The following is an 18,366-nucleotide window of genomic DNA, read 5'->3' as shown; positions in this document are numbered from 1 at the left end:
AAACTTGCCAGTGTAGACGGGGCCTAAGCATCTCTGATGGTATCTTCTAGACTGAGCACTGAGTCCCATTGGGTAGATAGAAAGATTAATCTAAATAATCTATACAGAAGCCCCTGGAACCCCATAAAATTGGGTCCCTAATCCATGAACTATTGAAACTCAATTACAAAACTTTTCTTAAAGATTACATGAATATATTGTCTCATACTATAGAATTAGAATGTATAACCCCATTCCATGATGAGATATCTTTGAGCTATAATGTATCTTAGTTTTTCCCTCAAAAAGCATTTTATCAAAAAATTCCAATTTAAATAAAAAAAATCTGTTTTGATTTTTTTTAAAAAATCATTGATTTTTATCCACCTTGATTAGTAGTCTGTTAGGCTAACCATAAAAATTTCAGTCACTTTGCATTAGATCACACAATTTTGAGATACCTTAAAAACACTGTATCTTTCTGAAATATCGTTAACTATCCCCAACAGTTCAAAACTAGGGGTAAAATTCTCGCCCCACTGAAGCAGATGGCAAAACTGCCATTGACTTCAGTGGGGCCAAGATTTTACCTTAGGTCTTAAAGTCAATATACAATCCTTTGTAAAAATCAAACAGAACTGAAACATGCTATTCGCTGGTTCAGTAATTTTACCTGAACTCTTAAAGTTAACACGGTCCTTTAAACATCAAGAGCCAAAAAGAAAGGTTACAAGAAGGATTTGGATGATAAAATAATTTTAGATAAAGTAAGTAAATCCTCTAAGAATATTTGTTTAAAAACCCTAATAGTATTTTGGAATACTTGTCTGATAACCTTTTTAACAAATGTTTCTCTTTCATTTTTAAATATCATGGCTTGTTGCCAAGAAGCATCTTGTACTGACAAACCTAACAATTTTTTGTCATGATACTCAAGTTCACAGATGCAGATACTAAGACAACAGAACTTCAAAACCATTACCTATCTCCCTAGATACTGGCAGTTTGGAAAGCTTCATCTGATGCTCAAGCCACCTGAACTCAAGTGATGCTAGTGTGTTGGAATGATTGAATTCCACAGAATGCAAATAAAAAGGAAATTAGAGGGTATACCTAATTTAGTAAGAGACATGCGCATTACTTCTCAAAACTTGTATTCTTAGTAGTAACAAATTAGTTGCCATGATTTCAACAGCTTAAAATTTTACATCCATTTATTTATTTTGGAAAATAAATAGTAGCTACAAACTGTGAAGATTATTCTCAAATTAAACACAGCTACAGCCATCACTAAATGCATGTCACAATGACACTATATAGTCACTACCACACTTAAAAATCAAGCAAAAACAGGATACAGATTTATAGCTATCTCTGCATATCTGAAGTACAAACTCATACTCTAACAATTAAATTTTTAAACATATTCAGACGACATTTCAAGGCAAACAGATTTTGTATTAAACTTTAACCAGCTAGAACAATTCTGTGCTAAATATTCCATTTGAACACAAGTTGTTTATGTCTTTCCGCAGGCCCATACAAACGCACATCAATTTTTCCTGGTTTCATTACAGTAGCTTTATTAACACTATTTGAAATAGGGGGGGAAATTTATAATGCTCTTGATATGAAATATTGCAAATATATTTTAGTTTATCAATTAAGTTTTACCTGGGGATTTTTTGTTTGCTCTTGTTTGCATCAAGAAAGACTGGCGTGGCAGCAAAGGTGATGATGGCAAAGACATTGAGACGCCTTTAGTCAAGTTTAGTCTATACATATCCTCAGGTACCTGCTGATTACCAGTGGGAGAATCTGCACTGTAGCCAGGTGTCGCAATAATGTGCAGTGCATTCTCTGGGCAGGAGTCACCTGCTGAAAATAAAATGTGGTTTGTGATTTACCAAATGCACTGAAATAAAGGTGAGACAATTACACTGAAATATAGCCTACAATATTGGTATGAACATGCACCATCCACTAACAAAAGTCTACTAGACCACTCCTACCATGGTCGGGAAAAGACCACCTCTCTGTAATATTCCTACCACTATAGTATCTAGGAATCAACAAAAAGCCCTGTGAACACACAGAACGTAGAGCAAGTAAGCAGAATTTTGTTTCTAACATCATTCAGAAAACAAGCTTATAGATAAGATTACTATCGTTTAGATTTTACCCTTTGAGGCAAAACCATATTACCACAATTAGACACAAATATTTCTATAGATGAAAAGGTATTTTACAATTGCTGTGATGCCCTGAAAGCCATGCTTGTCTGCAAAATCACAACTACAGCGGAAATCTGGAAGAGTTTTCAACCTATGCCAGGAATAACCTTATGAAATAAGGGCAACAGTAAGGGACCCTCATATTTGGCAAGTCCAAATTTGACCTGCCTTTTTTTCTGCTTGTATCTGTGAAATCCAAGACATGGGGTTTGATAAATAAATGCTTTTTTTATTTAAGAAAAAATAAAAAATTGTTGGTTCACAATACAATGACAAACTAGTGTGTATATCTAATAGAGGGGAAACTTATCAAGAAAAAACATTTTAGTTCAATAGCAGACCGAATTGCTATACATTTCAAAAGCCTGACTGCTCACAGCAATGAAGCAAGGAAAACAAGAAGGCAAGGCAGACAAGCCAGATGTGTATGGTCATATTAGTTCTTCAGGCCTCAGTGTCTAAAATAGAAATCAACAAAACTCACAAACAAAGCTTTATACCAAAATGCATCCGATATTTTATTTCCTAATGAAGACATTATGAATTATTGAAATTATAAATAATAAAAAATTGATAATTGTAAACTCAAAACTATAGTTAAAAGTGAACCAGTCTCGCAAAAATAAAAAGTAAAGCAAAAATATTATACATATCCTGAAAAATGAGAGAGAAAGAAAAGTCTAGAGTAAAGTTTAGCCTACATGCTCAGCTACCACAGTCAAGGCACATTGTTACTACAAGGATGGTTGCCGTAAAAGAACCTAGATAAATTAGAGTTATAGAGAAAACAGACGCTTCTTACCAATTCCTCATATTATCTTATTGAAAGTAAATAAACTCGATATTTCAATTAGATTCAAATCTTGTATGGTCAAGTTTCCTGTTTATTTTGTAGCCATGAAAACCTACAACCTTTTTAACAGCTGTTCTTCAGCGCTTTCCATCAGATGCAGTCTATTAATACAATCTTTAAAGCATCTTCTTGTATTTTCATACTGTACCATAAGGAAACCTCTTATCATTTTTAATAACAAGATTGCAGAGAGTATGTAATCTTCCTAGATTGGGGGGAAAAAAGGGGATGTATTTGTCAATTTAACTAGCAAGCTTTGAAACAGCACACATGGAAGTTTGAGATAAATGCACAATCATTTAACAAGCAAAAAGTCTAAATACACAGTGGTTTCCTATTTCCAAAAATGAGCACATCTCAAGAAGTCTGGTTCATATAGCCAGACTTACCCTGTTGTCAAACTTTACCGCTAGGAATTATACAGTGAGAAATATGCTTTCTCTTTGAAGGATGAATGAACTGCAAAAACTTCACTCTGGCTTTCGAAGTTCTCTCACTGAGTTGTAAGTCCTAAAACACAATTAAAACACGATAGCAGGATAACATACCACCTTCCTAATGTTAAGTTTATCTTCAGCTCCTCTCTTAATTTTCAGCCCCAACAAAGCTAGAACTGGTTGGTGGTGGGGTACATTTTTTTAGGGATTGAGTTTTAGGTTCAATCACAATGAAGAATAGAAATTGTAAAAACTAAGGAAAATGTACAATTACATTTATCTAAAGTCCCTTTCATGACTATTGTTGAAGCTTCGCTACTGGCTCAAAACCCCCTGAGAACTAGAAGAGACACTTCCGTGTGTAGCAAGTTGCAACGTACTGTGTGTAAAAAGATATTTCCAAAGAAATAATGAAACAAAACACCAGTAATTTTAATTTACAGATTTATAACCTCACAGGATGAGATTTTCAAAAGCACCTAGGCAATTAATTTCTATTGACTTTCAATGGAAGCTAGGCAGCTAACTCCCTTAAGCACTTTTGAAAATCCAACCCACACTTTTAGTATCAACTCTGCACCTATTGCACGTCAACCTTGGCAACTGGTACACTATAAATACAGATTTAGATTAGAAGTGACAGGCTCATTTATAACCGTAAAGACAAAACCAGTGAATATAAAATGAGGGGTTTTTTGGACTAGGTGTATGTAGGATACACATAGAAGCAGGAGCTCACATTCCATTCATGTCTTTGGACAAAGAAAAAAAGTGAGCAAGCAAGCAAGCAAGCAAAATGTAAATGCAGCTAACTGCAATTTGAAAATATTGACATTGTTGCTAAGGTTTTCACTAGACATGTTACAGAGACTGCAATTTGGAAATTGTGCAAGCATTCCAGCTGTGATGGCAGTGAGACAGTGCAAAAACAGACAACACATACAGAAAGAGGAACAAAAAGAGTTTTTCCTCTTGCAGGAAATAAAAGCAAAACAAAAAACAAGAAAACATTGGATCACACATTTTTTCTATTTTATTGCTGTGAAATAAATTAGCAGTGTTTTATATTCACATATTTTTAAATAAAAAACCAGCAATTATTTTAGTCTGCCTTTGCTGCCTACTAACTCTTTGAAAGATTAGGCTGTGAAATGAAAACTAGTGCAATAGGGCCAAATTCAGAGGAGTGAAACTACTACTATCTTCAATGAAATTACATGATAAATATATTTGGCTACAACAGTAACTTTACAAGAATTTTTAACATTTGTACATAGACCATCCTGTCTCAGCAATTTTTATTATAGCAGCATGCTGCCGATATTTACTTTGATTACACCCATGATCATGTCTGTTGCAACAGCAGCACACACCAAATTTCTATTACTTGAATTTCAAGAGCAACACAAAATTAAAACACAGAAACTCTTCTACCTGCACTCAAGTTCTTTCAGCTTGACAGCAAGCTCTCATTTATGTTCATTCACAGATCCTTGCTCACTAAGACACTGAGTGCATTGTTGCCATAATTAAACAGTTATATTTGGGGGGGGGAGGGTAGGGGAGGGAGAGGGGACATGAAAACAAAACTAATTTCTCTTACCTCACTTTATGCAACTCCCACCATTATGGATGAATGGATCTGACTAGCAAGTGTTTGTACCCAGAAGGGAAAACAGCTCTTGAGAACCTAAGATAGGCTAATCTAAAAGGGGAGACCATTAGGAACAATGGGGAAGGAGCACAGTCAGAAGGGAGCAAAACACCCCAGGAAAGAATCAGCCCTCTGGCTGCTCCTGAAGGACCCCTCCAAAAACCCACTGACGAAAGGCTGCATTACCTAATGCAAGCAATTCAGCTAGTAGTTTCTCAAGAAAGTATGAGCCTAGCAGAGAAGGCAGCCCAAGAGATCTCATCAATTGAGGCATCCTGAACTCTGTCCCAGGACATAGACATGACTTGGATAGAGCAAACCCAAAGTTCCTCTGAGGTGAGGGAGGCTTGTTAGGGCCTCTAATCCACTGAGGAAATGACATTTCTGAATGCCTTGTACCCTCTGTAAGGCCTTTCAAACAGTACAAGAAGGGACTGGACCTGTGGAATGGTTAGTTTCAGGAACGGTACAACTTTCATATAGTATTTTCAAATAATTGGCATAGTTGATCCCAAAGGGGAGAAAGACAAAGAACTGGGTATGAAAATCCTGCTTCCAGATTGGCTGCTATCTGCTAGCAACCCATTAATTCTGACGACACTGAAAAGTTAAAATAGCTATAAGAATCAGTTCTTAGGCATCTTATTCATTTCTACCAAATGTTATATACAATGCATTCTAGCTGTTTGATTGTTCTTAAACAATTGCCCCATGCCAATCTACATACCATCTTAAAGCGGTTTCCCTGTGGAACAAAACAGCGTCACAGTGCCCTGGCACCAATGCCACTTCAATTTGCCAGTTTGTATGCAACAACTATGACAGCTGGGCACTTGCAAAAGAAAAAACAACAAAAATACGCCCTGCCCAGGATGAGGCAGGAAAGAGACAGCACTATTCAGTTTAGTGGTCTTTAAACACCAACACAAGTAGTATTTGGAATACAGACAAGCAAACCTAGTTAGGTATTCCAAATTTCAGTATAACAAATACCGAAGTAATTCAGAATGGAATTTGCCCACAGAAAACAAAGTAATTTTCAGTGTTTCAAGCATTTTCAGTGTTTCAAATAAAGGCAATAGTCTCAGTGAACGTCGCATGTTTCACTCATTATGCTCTAATAAATTGGTTAGTCTCTAAGGTGCCACAAGTACTCCTTTTCTTTTTGCGAATACAGACTAACACGGCTGTTACTCTGAAGCATGTTTCACGGATATTTATATATTTGTTATAATATAAATTGGGACTACTGTCAGATCTAAAGTGATGCACAGTGTTAATGCCATAGAAAAATAAATACAATATTTTGAAGCAGTAAATTGTTTAGTTTCTCACAACTCCACTAGCAGTCTTCAGAGTGGGAGGTATAGACTGGTGATAGTACAGATCAAAAATTAATGACCACATAGGGTGTGAGAAATAATACTTTTCTGTTTTCTAGAAAGCACCTACATGTTAGAGAGATGAGCACTTTAGAAATATATACATAATCACTGCCAAAACACCAGTTTGCACCTGTATCCCAGGATGTAATCAGTTGCCATAAACATATTAAAAGCTACAATTACTCACCCACCATTTTAAAAATAATTCAAATAATTATAGCTTCATGTTTTCACAGTGTTAGATATTTTTATATTTTATATCTCCAGCCCAGTGTCTACACATCAGCCCTGGAATAACAGGAAGGTGACAGCTTACAAGTTTTCTAATAATGTCAAACTAAACAAAGACAAGTAGTCCTGTGAAACCACATTCTCTATCTTATAAACCTTTTATTTGTACACATTTCCACTGCCAATGTGTCTCTGGCCAACATAGTTTCATGGCCATGAATCACAAGGAATTAGGAGGTCCTATTCAATGGTCAAAGTAACCATGGAAACTGCCACAATTTAAAAAAGGGTGGGGGGGTGCCTTGAAAATGAAACTCAAATCCTATTGACATATTGGGATGCAACTGAAAAGTTTAATAAGATTAACAATTTTAAGTGGGGGAGAAGGGATGGGGATAGCTGACTACAATGTAATGATTATATAAGACTGATTATACTTAATGCAGAACTTGAATTTTAACAGACCTAAAACTAAATGCTTTATCTAATCCTATTGAAAACAGAGGATAACAGGAATGAAAACCTTTACTGGCTTTTTTCGTATATATTTCAAGATTAAGCATAATAAAAACTATTTTATTTCCTCATTCAGTATATAAGCTGTATAGTGTGGAAGAGACTTTGGAATTCTAATTATTATAACATTCAAGAAGAAGATCTAGTTTCAAACACCAATGGTTAAGTTAATGAAAATACAAGCTCTGTCAATACTTTGATTAGGTCTGAATACCAAGGACAACAAATATCCCATGGACTCTTTTTTACAGATATTTTTGAGATGTCAAGGGAAAAGCAAAATCAGCCACATCTGCTGAACTGAGATAGGCCACATAAGAAAATAACAAAAACAATCTTCTTGCCGTATAGAAAGGATGTAAAAATGGACCATAACAGCAGAAATGCTGTCCCAACCCCCTTTTTTAAGATGCATTGCTAATAGGTCTGCTCTTTTAACAAGCCTCCATTGTTTTAAAATATTTTTGCATGATACACAAAAACTATACCAATTTAACAGACTTATTCCTTTAGTTGGTCACCTTTCTAATGTACAGTGCCATAGTCTCTTGTTAGGAGACAAAGCAAACGTTTGGGGGGGGGGGGAGGGGAAACCAGTACACACACACACAAAAAAAAGTATCCCAACTGGGATTGGGGGGAGAAACTATGAAAACCTTCAAAATTGCAGCTAACAGTCCTCCTTTTATGGAAGAACAATCAATAACAGTGTTGAGGATGACAAATTTTCAGCATGCATTCTACCAAGCCAATTATAGATCTTTCCTGTAAACCTCTTTTGATCTCGGATGACAGTCAATAAAGAAGGATAATCTTTTTATCTTAAATATGACCAGTACATTTAACAAACCATATTATGAACATACCTGCATTAACATGCTAAATGCCCCAAGTAAGCTAGGAAAAAATCACTCTTTGATCTCTTCTGTTATTCACAGTTGAAACCCTCAACTTCCCATATTCCCTTCCTTTATTTCCCATCCCTTAACATGTTAAAGGTAGTTTAGGACCTAATCCTGCAAACACTAAATACCAGGCACATGCCAATGGGACAACTCATGGTCGAAAATTGTTTATCCCACAGCGTTTGCAGGACCACTGCCTTATGTTATAAGATCTTTCCAGCAGAAACCTATCATTTTCTTTATTTGCAAGCTCATGCATACAAACTAATGGACTTGACATCATCTATATTTACTCCTGGGGGGAATTCTGAGCCACTGTGCATGCGCAGAATTTAAGTCCCCCGCAGATTTCTTTGCTTCCCCACAGAAAAATGACTTTTCTATAAGGAAGCAAAAAGAAGCCACAACTCTGGTCATGCGACCCTCCCCAGCAGTATGTTTTGGGTGCCCAGGGCAGCCAGCAGAGAGGTAAATCACCGTGGGGCAGGGGGTGGGGCAGGGAAAGACCCAGCTGGTGGCTCCTACCCTGTGCCAGGTTCATCTGCTAGCCCCCGCTGGGCTGGGCAGGATTGGACTTCCTCTTCCCCTGCATGGTATCTGGGGCCAGGTCAGACCCACCCCCAGATTTCTCCCCAGGCTGCAGGAAGCTCTGCAAAAAAACTCCCCACTGCCACCCTTCCTGTACCCATTGCTCCTCAGCTGCAGGGGGAGGGATCCCTGCACAGGGAGCTACTCCCCCATCCGCCCAACCCTCATGCATCCAGATCCCCTCAAACGCAGACCCTCCACCAAGCCACACTCGCCCTGCACCACCCCAACGAGCCACCCACACCCGGATCCCCATCTTACCAAGCCCCAACCAGCTGCACCTGAATCCCTACCCCACTGAGCCCCACTTCCCCAGCATCTGGCCCCCACACTGAACCACCCACACCCAGACCCTCCTGCAGAGTCCCATTACCATTTCACCCAGAACCCGCCCCCCAACAAACCAGATTTACACACACACACACCCCTGCATCCCCCACTGAGCCACCTACACCCAGATTGCCCCCACACAGAACTCTCTCAGCCCACACCTGGATCCCCCCATACTTGAATCCTGCCTTGCTAAGCCTGCCTGCCCACACCTGGACTGGACTTCCACATACAGTGCTTCCGCCGACTGCACGGGCTGAAATTGTGGAAAAGCAGCATCACTTGCCCCATAACCTCAGCTGTGCAGAACACAATGCCATCCACAGACTCAGAAACAACTCTGACATCATAATCTAAAAGGCAGACAAAGGAGGTGCTGTCGTCGTCATGAATAGGTCGGAATATGAACAAGAGGCTGCTAGGCAGCTCTCCAACACCACTTTCTACAAGCCATTACCCTCTGATCCCACTGAGGGTTACCAAAAGAAACTATACAATTTTCTCAAGAAAACTCCCTGAAAAAGCACAAGAACAAATCCACACAGACACACCCCTGGAACCCCAACCTGGGGTATTCTATCTGCGACCCAAGATCCATAAACCTGGAAATCCTGGATGCCCCATCATCTCAGGCATTGGCACCCTGACAGCAGGATTTTCTGGCTATATAGACTCCCTCCTCAGGCCCTACGCTACCAGCACTCCCAGCTATCTTGGAGACACCACTGACTTCCTGGGGAAACTACAATCCATCGGTGATCTTCCTGAAAACACCATCCTGGCCACTATGGATGCAGAAGCCCTCTATACCAACATTCCACACAAAGAGGGACTACAAGCCATCAGGAACACTATCCCCGATAATGTCACGGCAATCCTGGTGGCTGAACTTTGTGACTTTGTCCTCACCCATAACTATTTCACATTTGGGGACAATGTATACCTTCAAATCAGCGGCACTGCTATGGGTACCCGCATGGCCCCATAGTATGCCAACATTTTTATGGCTGACTTAGAACAACGCTTCCTCAGCTCTCGTCCTCTAGCGCCCCTACTCTACTTGCACTACATTGATGACATCATCATCATCTGGACCCATGGAAAAGAAGCCCTTGAGGAATTCCACCATGACTTCAACAATTTCCATCCCACCATCAACCTCAGCCTGGACCAGTCCACACAAGAGATCCACTTCCTGGACACTATGGTGCTAATAAGCGATGGTCACAAACACCACCCTATACCGGAAACCTGCTGACCGCTATTCCTATCTACATGCCTCCAGCTTTCATCCAGACCACACCACACGATCCATTGTCTACAGCCAAGCTCTACGATACAACCGCATTTGCTCCAACCCTCAGACAGAGACAAACACCTACAAGATCTCTATCAAGCCTTCTTACAACTACAATATCCACCTGCTGAAGTGAAGAAACAGATTCACAGAGCCAGAAGAGTACCCAGAAGTCACCTACTACAGGACAGGCCCAAAAAAGAAAATAACAGAACGCCACTAGCCATGTTCTTCAGCTCCCAGCTGTAACCTCTCCAACGCATCATCAAGGATGATGGATGACCCATCACTCTCACAGATCTTCGGAGACAGGCCAGTCCTTGCTTACAGACAGCCCCCAAACCTGAGCAAATACTCACCAGCAACCACACACCACACAACAGAACCACTAACACAGGAACCTATCCTTGCAATAAAGCCCGTTGCCAACTGTGTCCACATATCTACTCAGAGGACACCATCATAGGGCCTAATCACATCAGCCACACTATCAGAGGCTCGTTCACCTGCACATCTACCAATGTGATATATGCCATCATGTGCCAGCAATGCCCCTCTGCCATGTACATTGGTCAAACTGGACAGTCTCTACGTAAAATAATAAATGGACACAAATCAGACATCAAGAATTATAACATCCAAAAACCAGATGGAGTACACTTCAATCTCTTTGGTCATTCGATTACAGACCTAAAAGTTGCAATTCTTCACCAAAAAAAATTCAAAAACAGACTCCAACGAGAGACTGCTGAATTGGAATTAATTTGCAAACTGGATACAATTAACTTAGGCTTGAATAGAGACTGGGAGTGGATGAGTCATTACACAAAGTAAAACTATTTCCGCCCGCCCGGTTCCTCAGACGTTCTTGTCAACTGCTGGAAATGGCCCACCTTGTTTATCAGTACAAAAGGTCCCTCCCCCCCGCTCTCCTGCTAGTAATAGCTCACCTTTCCTGATCACTCTCCCTACAGCGTGTACGGTAACACCTATTTTTTCATGTTCTCCGTGTATATAAATCTCCCCACTGTATTTTCCACTGAATACATCCGATGAAGTGAGCTGTAGCTCACGAAAGCTTATGCGCAAATATATTTGTTAGTCTCTAAGGTGCCACAAGTACTCCTTTTCTTTTTTCATAAGTGTCATTTTTTTTCACAAGCACATTAAACCTGTGTTCCATTATCCACAATGGTTATTTATTGGCTTCTGGACTGATTTTACGATGTTGACTTATAATGTCCTAAACAACCCGTAACTTGGAACTCTTTTTCACGATTCCAGACCTTTAGACCTCACAACTGTGCCCTTACTGACTGAGCATAAGTTTTATTAGCCTTCACAGCACATGCAAGACCTATATCTTTCCCCCGGCCTTTAGGAAATAAGGGAACTCTTGCTGCAATTTTTGCTGAAGTTTTGGTATCCACAGATAATCACCGTAGTCTATTTTTTAGATATATTTTCTGAAGTTATTTTACAGAATAACCCACAGAGGAAATACTATAGTCAAACTCCACATCTCTCTCTCATATTATCATCACAGTAATTATTTTGCTGTTGGAAAGAAGCACTAATATATGGTTTTGGTTAAGACAGGACAAAAAATATATTTGGGAGAATGGGAGAGAGCGTGACTGTGAAAATCATAAAAACCAGTAACAGTTCATTTAGCCTTCTTTGCATATGTTCCTATTCTCTTGCCACCAACAGTTCAGTGATCTCTCTGTTAAAGTTCTAAGTGATCAGTGAAGACAAGTCCCAGAAACCAACAAATTAACATGTTGTGTGCCCATACAATACCATTGATTATCCAACATCCTGAAGTACTTTCTACTTTGCTAAAAACTGTCTCATGCAGCTGAATGAGATTCTTCGTGACATACACAAGAATATATATATAACTCCCGCTAATGAGTGTGCATAGAGGAGAAAAGAGATTCCACAGATTAGTGGGGAACTCTGAGTGCTGAAGAAAAAAGATTTGGTTTCCCTCATAACATGCCATTGTCAGATGCTATTTCAAACCCCAAAGTGTGCCATCACAATCTCTAAATTCCAGGTGCCACAAAGATTACTGAAGATTCAAAAATGATTTTTTAAACCTAATTTGCTTCACATTTCACCCCCATCCTGATTTTTTTCTTCTTGGGAATGAACAGGTGACAGTATATGGGGTAGGGCGGCATGGTCCATCTGTTCTCTACACACCTATTATTTTCATCATTATGTGCTGATAACAAAGCTTCAGTTGTCTCTTACAGAGATTTCATCTTTTTTAAATTAAAACCAGGTAAAATCAAAGCAGGTAAGAATGTTGCCTGGGACAGGAGAGGACAAGCTATCATGCCATTGTCCCCAGGACAAAGACTCATTCCGGACTCATGGTTAGGGAATGGGGAGGATAATTTGCTTCCAGAGCATTACCTGAAGATTTTGAGGCACCAGAGCATCAGGTCCCAATCCCTGGGAACCTGAGACCCACTCCCACCAACAACAGTATCAACATTGGGGAACTGGAGGAGAAGTTACCCCAACACATTGCCCAAGACAGTAGAGGCCAGAGCATGAGGCCCTGGCCCTGGGAAAAGGAAACTAACTTCTGTCACGTAAGAGACACCTCTGAGGGGTGGGGTGAGGTGGGGAAATCATTCAACTATGTGTTTTCCTGTCACACCAAGTATGGAGGGACAAGACAAAGGAAGGACCTAGCCTGTGAGGAGAAGGCTCATCAGGAGTTAGGCACCTGGACTGCAGTCAAAATGTATTAAATCAGAACCAACCCAGGGAAAACTTAAAACAAGAAGTTCAATGCCTGGATGAAAATCTGAACCAGTCTGTTTTTATCTGAACCCATTTGTTCATCCTCAATATCTACTTCCCACCCACTGATTACTTCTCCAACAGCCCCAAATCTGAACCACTAACAGTAACTGAGGTTTTTGCATTAGCAAAAATTGTTTCCTTTAAAGTGTTATTGTTAAAGACAACTATTTTTAAAAGAAATTAAAGTGAGAAATAGAAATTAGAGCATTTGAAATAACGATTGCTTGTGAATATCTAAATATCAAAGCTAGCTTTGACACTTGGAAGTTCTCTTTGGAGTTAGCTTATGGAAAAAAGAATGGCTTCACCACACAAAATACCTACTTGCTCAGCAAAAAAAGGCACTGTACTAAACTCTTAAATAATAGCCAACCGCCACAGAAAATGGGCAAAGCATTGCAGAATAATCAAAAACAGTTCCATATTTTTAGCATGAAACAAAGCATCTTCTGTTGTGAGACATTTTTAGAAGACTGACCAAAAGTCACTCTAAAATTTGAAAGGATTCCAGCACAAGTTCAACATTCCACTAATGGTATCAGAACCTCATGCACAAGAAAGACCCTTTTCACTTAAAATTCAAAGCCTACCATACAGGGCTGACGTACCAAAAGCAAACTGGATTTGCATATTTAGTTTTAAAATGCAAACATATTTTATTTAATGATTTTGCAAGCCCTGAATTTGATGACAGGGTATCTGAAGCTCTGCTTACTGTTGGCTTAGTTACAAGTGTTAATCAAACACTGATGTTTAATGAGAGATCACATAGGGAAGGTGAGGGTCAAATACACGTTCTAAATAAACAGCTTTAGCTGAGACAAATCCTTACTGTTACAGAGAAGTCTTCTCAAAAAGGTGTAGCCATTCTTTATAAAGGACTAAATAGATGGCCTAATAAATAATTTTTTGCTTGCCAAACAACTCCATTTTGCTTTTATTATAAATGAAAGTGGCAATTTAGCTACAATGATTTAACAAAATTCTCATGTCAGCGAATTTAAGTGCATTTGTATTTGGTATTCAAGTGCTGCGCCTGTAGTGTAGGTCAAGCTTTTAATTGTGGCCTAGAATAAAATAATCCTAAATGGAGGAGGAAAAGCAAAACAATATGACTGGACATTATTTTAGCAATCAAAACTAAGGACTCCAAAGCAAATGCCCAAAAAGCACAAGTCACTGAAATTTTTTTTCAAAAAAAGGTATTAAAATGAGAGCAATGTCCAAGTTTCTTAATTAAAATCTACTTTCCAACCTCACATAACATTTGCTCAACACAAGAATAAGTGTATTTTGTCAAAATACACTTTTTACCTATATTATCATTCAGAATATAAAAATTAAAAGGTGTTTGAATATTTCAAGCATAATAGAATTTACTACTAAAAGTAAAAATGTTACTCAGATTTTGTACACTCAAATACTTATTCTGTATTATATTATACATTTAGGTCAAATATATTTATATAAAGAGACTAGGATATGAGGAGATGGTAAAACAAGGTAAGAGAAACTGAAAACTAAGAAGGTCAAAACTTATACTAAGAAGAACCTTTGACAGATTGTAAATACAGAACATTCGTAAAAAAATAAAAGATTCAAATCACTAGATTTACTGCATATCCCAATAAACACTATGATGTCCATTCACAAACAGCCAAAAACTTCAATCTGATTCTTGATTTCCTCAGATTCTATACCTTTGTGGAACTTATTTAGAAAATACACCATAATAATTTTTCTGTGGCATATCTTGGTTGCTTTGGACACAATATAAGTTGTCAAAGAAACAAATTAAATGCAAAAAACAAAAAACCCACAAATGACACCAATTTTTATTAAAATTAATGCATTTTTCATGCATGCCTTGTGCTACATTTGATGTTAAACTTTGATGACATTTTCTGCAGGAAGAACAGTGCAGGCTAAGCACAATACTTCCATTATTCTTGTTCCTTCAGGCCTGATAGGGGAGTCAACAGAACAACACTGCTCATGTTACTAAAAACTAACTGAAATAACTGACTGGTTTATGTGTGAAATTTTTAAAAGAAGTCACCCTTCTTCTGACCTACTGGTCAAGCTTCAGTCCAATATAACTATATTTTGCATCCAGCGCTGCTATTTATTTGGATAATTATATTCAAAAACTGAGTTTTCCTAAATATAGCCTATTCTTTCCATGAAACAATAGTGTGGCATGTTTAAGGGAAAAACAAACAAACCACATACTAGTGAAGAATAGGCAGTATAGGAGACCAAAAGGAAATACCAATGGATATCTGTAATATTTTTAAAGAACTTTAAATAAACTTACTATCTAAAACTCTATAAAAATATCAATTTCCATAATTAAATGTTTATTTTTGCTTAAACCTCTGAACATTAAGTGTGTAACAGTGTGCTAGTCGTGTAAGCATGGGTGTAGCCAACATGTCTCTTCTAGGAAGGCATTCGCACTTAAACCTTGAGTTTAGACAGTTACAGTCACCTGCTAAAACATGTGACAGAAGGATCACGTGATCGCCTACAGGAGCTATATAAAAAAGGCTCTTGATTCACGCCAGCTATGTTAGAGGCTCTCTACAGTGATTAAGGAGGAAGCAGGGAAATGGAGACAGGGAAGTGGAATTTGGCCTAAAGAGGCTTGAGGAGAGAAGTGGAGAAGCACTCAGCCCAGGAGGGATGGTGGAAAGGGCCTTGGAGACAAAGAAGGAAGTAGTCCCCAAGATGGGAGGATTGGAACCTTTCTGTCAGAGTGGATGGCACTCCACTGTGTATAGTCCTGGACTGAAGGATAGGTTAGGGATAGGCACCGGGTTCCCCTATACTAATGGTCCCCAAACATTTTACCCCGCACCTCCCTTACCCCTGTCCGTGCCCCTCCAGCCACAGCTCCGTGCAGGGGGGGGGGGGTGGTACGGGACACGGACAGGGGTTAGAGGGCCAAGGCTGGGGCCCCAGCTGGGGCCGGAACCGGAGCGCCAGGGGCATGGGGCCACACCAGGAGCAGAGCACCGAGGGTGGGGCCGGTGGCCAGAGCCAGCAGCTACAACCGATGGACAGAGCTAGAAGCAGAGCTTGGTGGTGCTCCCTCCCTGCCCCCCACTGAAGTTTTTCCTTCAGTGGTATCTGCTGGGATGGCTCCGGTGCCCCCTAGAGTGGCACTCTCATAGCGCTGGTATAAATGACCCTGCCAAACCTTCAGACCCTTCTTGCTTGCTAACTCTGAAAACAGAGCAGGACGACGGATTTTGGAATGGACATGAGCAACACATCTCGAAGAACAACAGTTATGGAAGGCTAGTAACCATTTTTTTTTTCTATGAGCACTTGTTTTGTCCATTCCAGTGTAGCTGACTCCCAAGCAGATGTAGGGAGAGGGTTCGGAGTTTATTGACAAGCAGATTGCAACACCGCTCTCCCAAACCCAGCATTGTCTCTAGCCTGCTGAGTGATGGCATAGTGAGAAGCAAAAGTGCGGACCAAAGACTACACTGTCGCTTGACAGATGTCCTGGATAGGGACCTGTGCCATGAACGCAGCTGAAGATGCTTGTGCCCTTGCGGACTATTCTGTCCGGGCCCGAGCAGGGACCTTTGCCACGTCATAGCACATACAGATACAGGACATGATCCACGATGAAATTCTCTTAGTTGAGACTGGGAGATCCTTCTTCCTGTCTGAAACAGACACAAAAAGTTGAGTAAAAAGAAAAGGAGTACTTGTGGCACCTTAGAGACTAACAAATTTATTTGAGCATAAGCTTTTTGTGAGCTACAGCTCACTTCATCGCGTGCATGCAGTGGAAAATACAGGGGGGAGATTTTATATACACAGAGAACATGAAACAATGGGTGTTACCATACACACTATAACGAGAGTGATCAGGTAAGGTGGGCTATTACCAGCAGGAGAGAAATAAAACCTTTTGTAGTGATAATCAAGGTGGGCCATTTCCAGCAGCTGACAAGAACGTCTGAGGAACAGTAGGGGGGGAAAATAAACATGGGGAAATAGTTTTACTTTGTGTAACGACCCACCCACTCCCAGTCTTTATTCAAGCCTAAGTTAATGATGTCCAGTTTGCAAATTAATTCCAGTTCAGCTGTCTCTCGTTGGAGTCTGTTTTTGAAGGTTTTTTTGGTGAAGAATTGTAACTTTTAAGTCTGTAATCGAGTGACCAGAGATACTGAAGTGTTCTCCGACTGGTTTTTGAATATTACAATTCTTGACGTCTGATTTGTGTCCATTTATTCTTTTACATAGAGACTGTCCAGTTTGACCAATGTACATGGCAGAGGGGCATTGCTGGCACATGATGGCATATATCACATTGGTAGATGTTCAGGTGAACGAGCCTCTGATAGCGTGGCTGATGTGATTAGGCCCTATGATGGTGTCCCCTGAATAGATATGTGAACACAGTTGGCAACGGGCTTTATTGCAAGGATAGGTTCCTGGGTTAGTATTTTTGTTGTGTGGTTGCTGGTGAGTATTTGCTCAGGTTTGGGGGCTGTCTGTAAGCAAGGACTGGCCTGTCTCCGAAGATCTGTGAGAGTGATGGGTCGTCCTTCAGGATAGGTTGTAGATCCTTGATGATGCGCTGGAGAGGTTTTAGTTGGGGGCTGAAGGTGATGGCTAATAGCTCAAGAAAGCTTATGCTCAAATAAATTTATTAGTCTCTAAGGTGCCACAAGTACTCCTTTTCTTTTTGCAGATACAGACTAGCACAGCTGCTACTCTGAAAAAAGTTGAGTAGTTTTCTGAAACTATTTAGTCCTTTTTCTCTAGAAGGCCAGCACACGTCTGACATGTAGTGAGTGAAGCCTCTGCTCCTGTTTGTTGGCATGTGGTTTTGGATAGAAGACCGGAAGGAATATGTCCTAGTTACTATGGAATTGTGAAACCACCTTTGGAATGAAGGCTGGATGATGATGTAGCTGGACCTTGTCCTTGAAGGATACATGTATAGAAGTTCTGAAGTAAGGTTCTAATTTCTGAAACCCTTCTGGTCGAAATAATGGCCACCAGGAAGGCTACCTTCCAGGACAAGTAGAGCAAAGAACACATTGCCAATGGCTCGAATGGGGAACCCATGAGCCTTAACAATACCAGGTTGAGATCCCAG

The 18,366-nt window shown here is 39.8% G+C and overlaps 1 protein-coding gene across 11 annotated transcripts in view; it reads right to left on the bottom strand.

Annotated features, from left to right (window-relative positions):
* TANC1 (tetratricopeptide repeat, ankyrin repeat and coiled-coil containing 1) overlaps window positions 1-18,366 on the bottom strand; it is a 216,154-nt gene that overhangs the window by 128,669 nt on the left and 69,119 nt on the right. For 6 of the 11 annotated variants that reach the window (XM_073305546.1, XM_073305545.1, XM_073305541.1 and 3 more), the window contains exon 3: window positions 1,654-1,857. The exons of 3 other annotated variants lie outside the window; for them this stretch is intronic. In XM_073305546.1, the coding sequence (XP_073161647.1) occupies window positions 1,654-1,857 (204 nt within the window). Of the gene's footprint in view, window positions 1-1,653; window positions 1,858-18,366 lie in introns of those variants that run through there. 2 more of the 11 variants (XM_073305547.1, XM_073305551.1) reach the window with 2 other exon arrangements.

This window comes from Lepidochelys kempii, chromosome 11 (genome assembly GCF_965140265.1).
Source record: "Lepidochelys kempii isolate rLepKem1 chromosome 11, rLepKem1.hap2, whole genome shotgun sequence".
Classification (NCBI taxonomy): Eukaryota; Metazoa; Chordata; order Testudines; family Cheloniidae; genus Lepidochelys; species Lepidochelys kempii.
The sequence above is the reverse complement of the archived record's forward strand: the minus strand, read 5'-3'. Positions and strand labels throughout refer to the sequence as shown.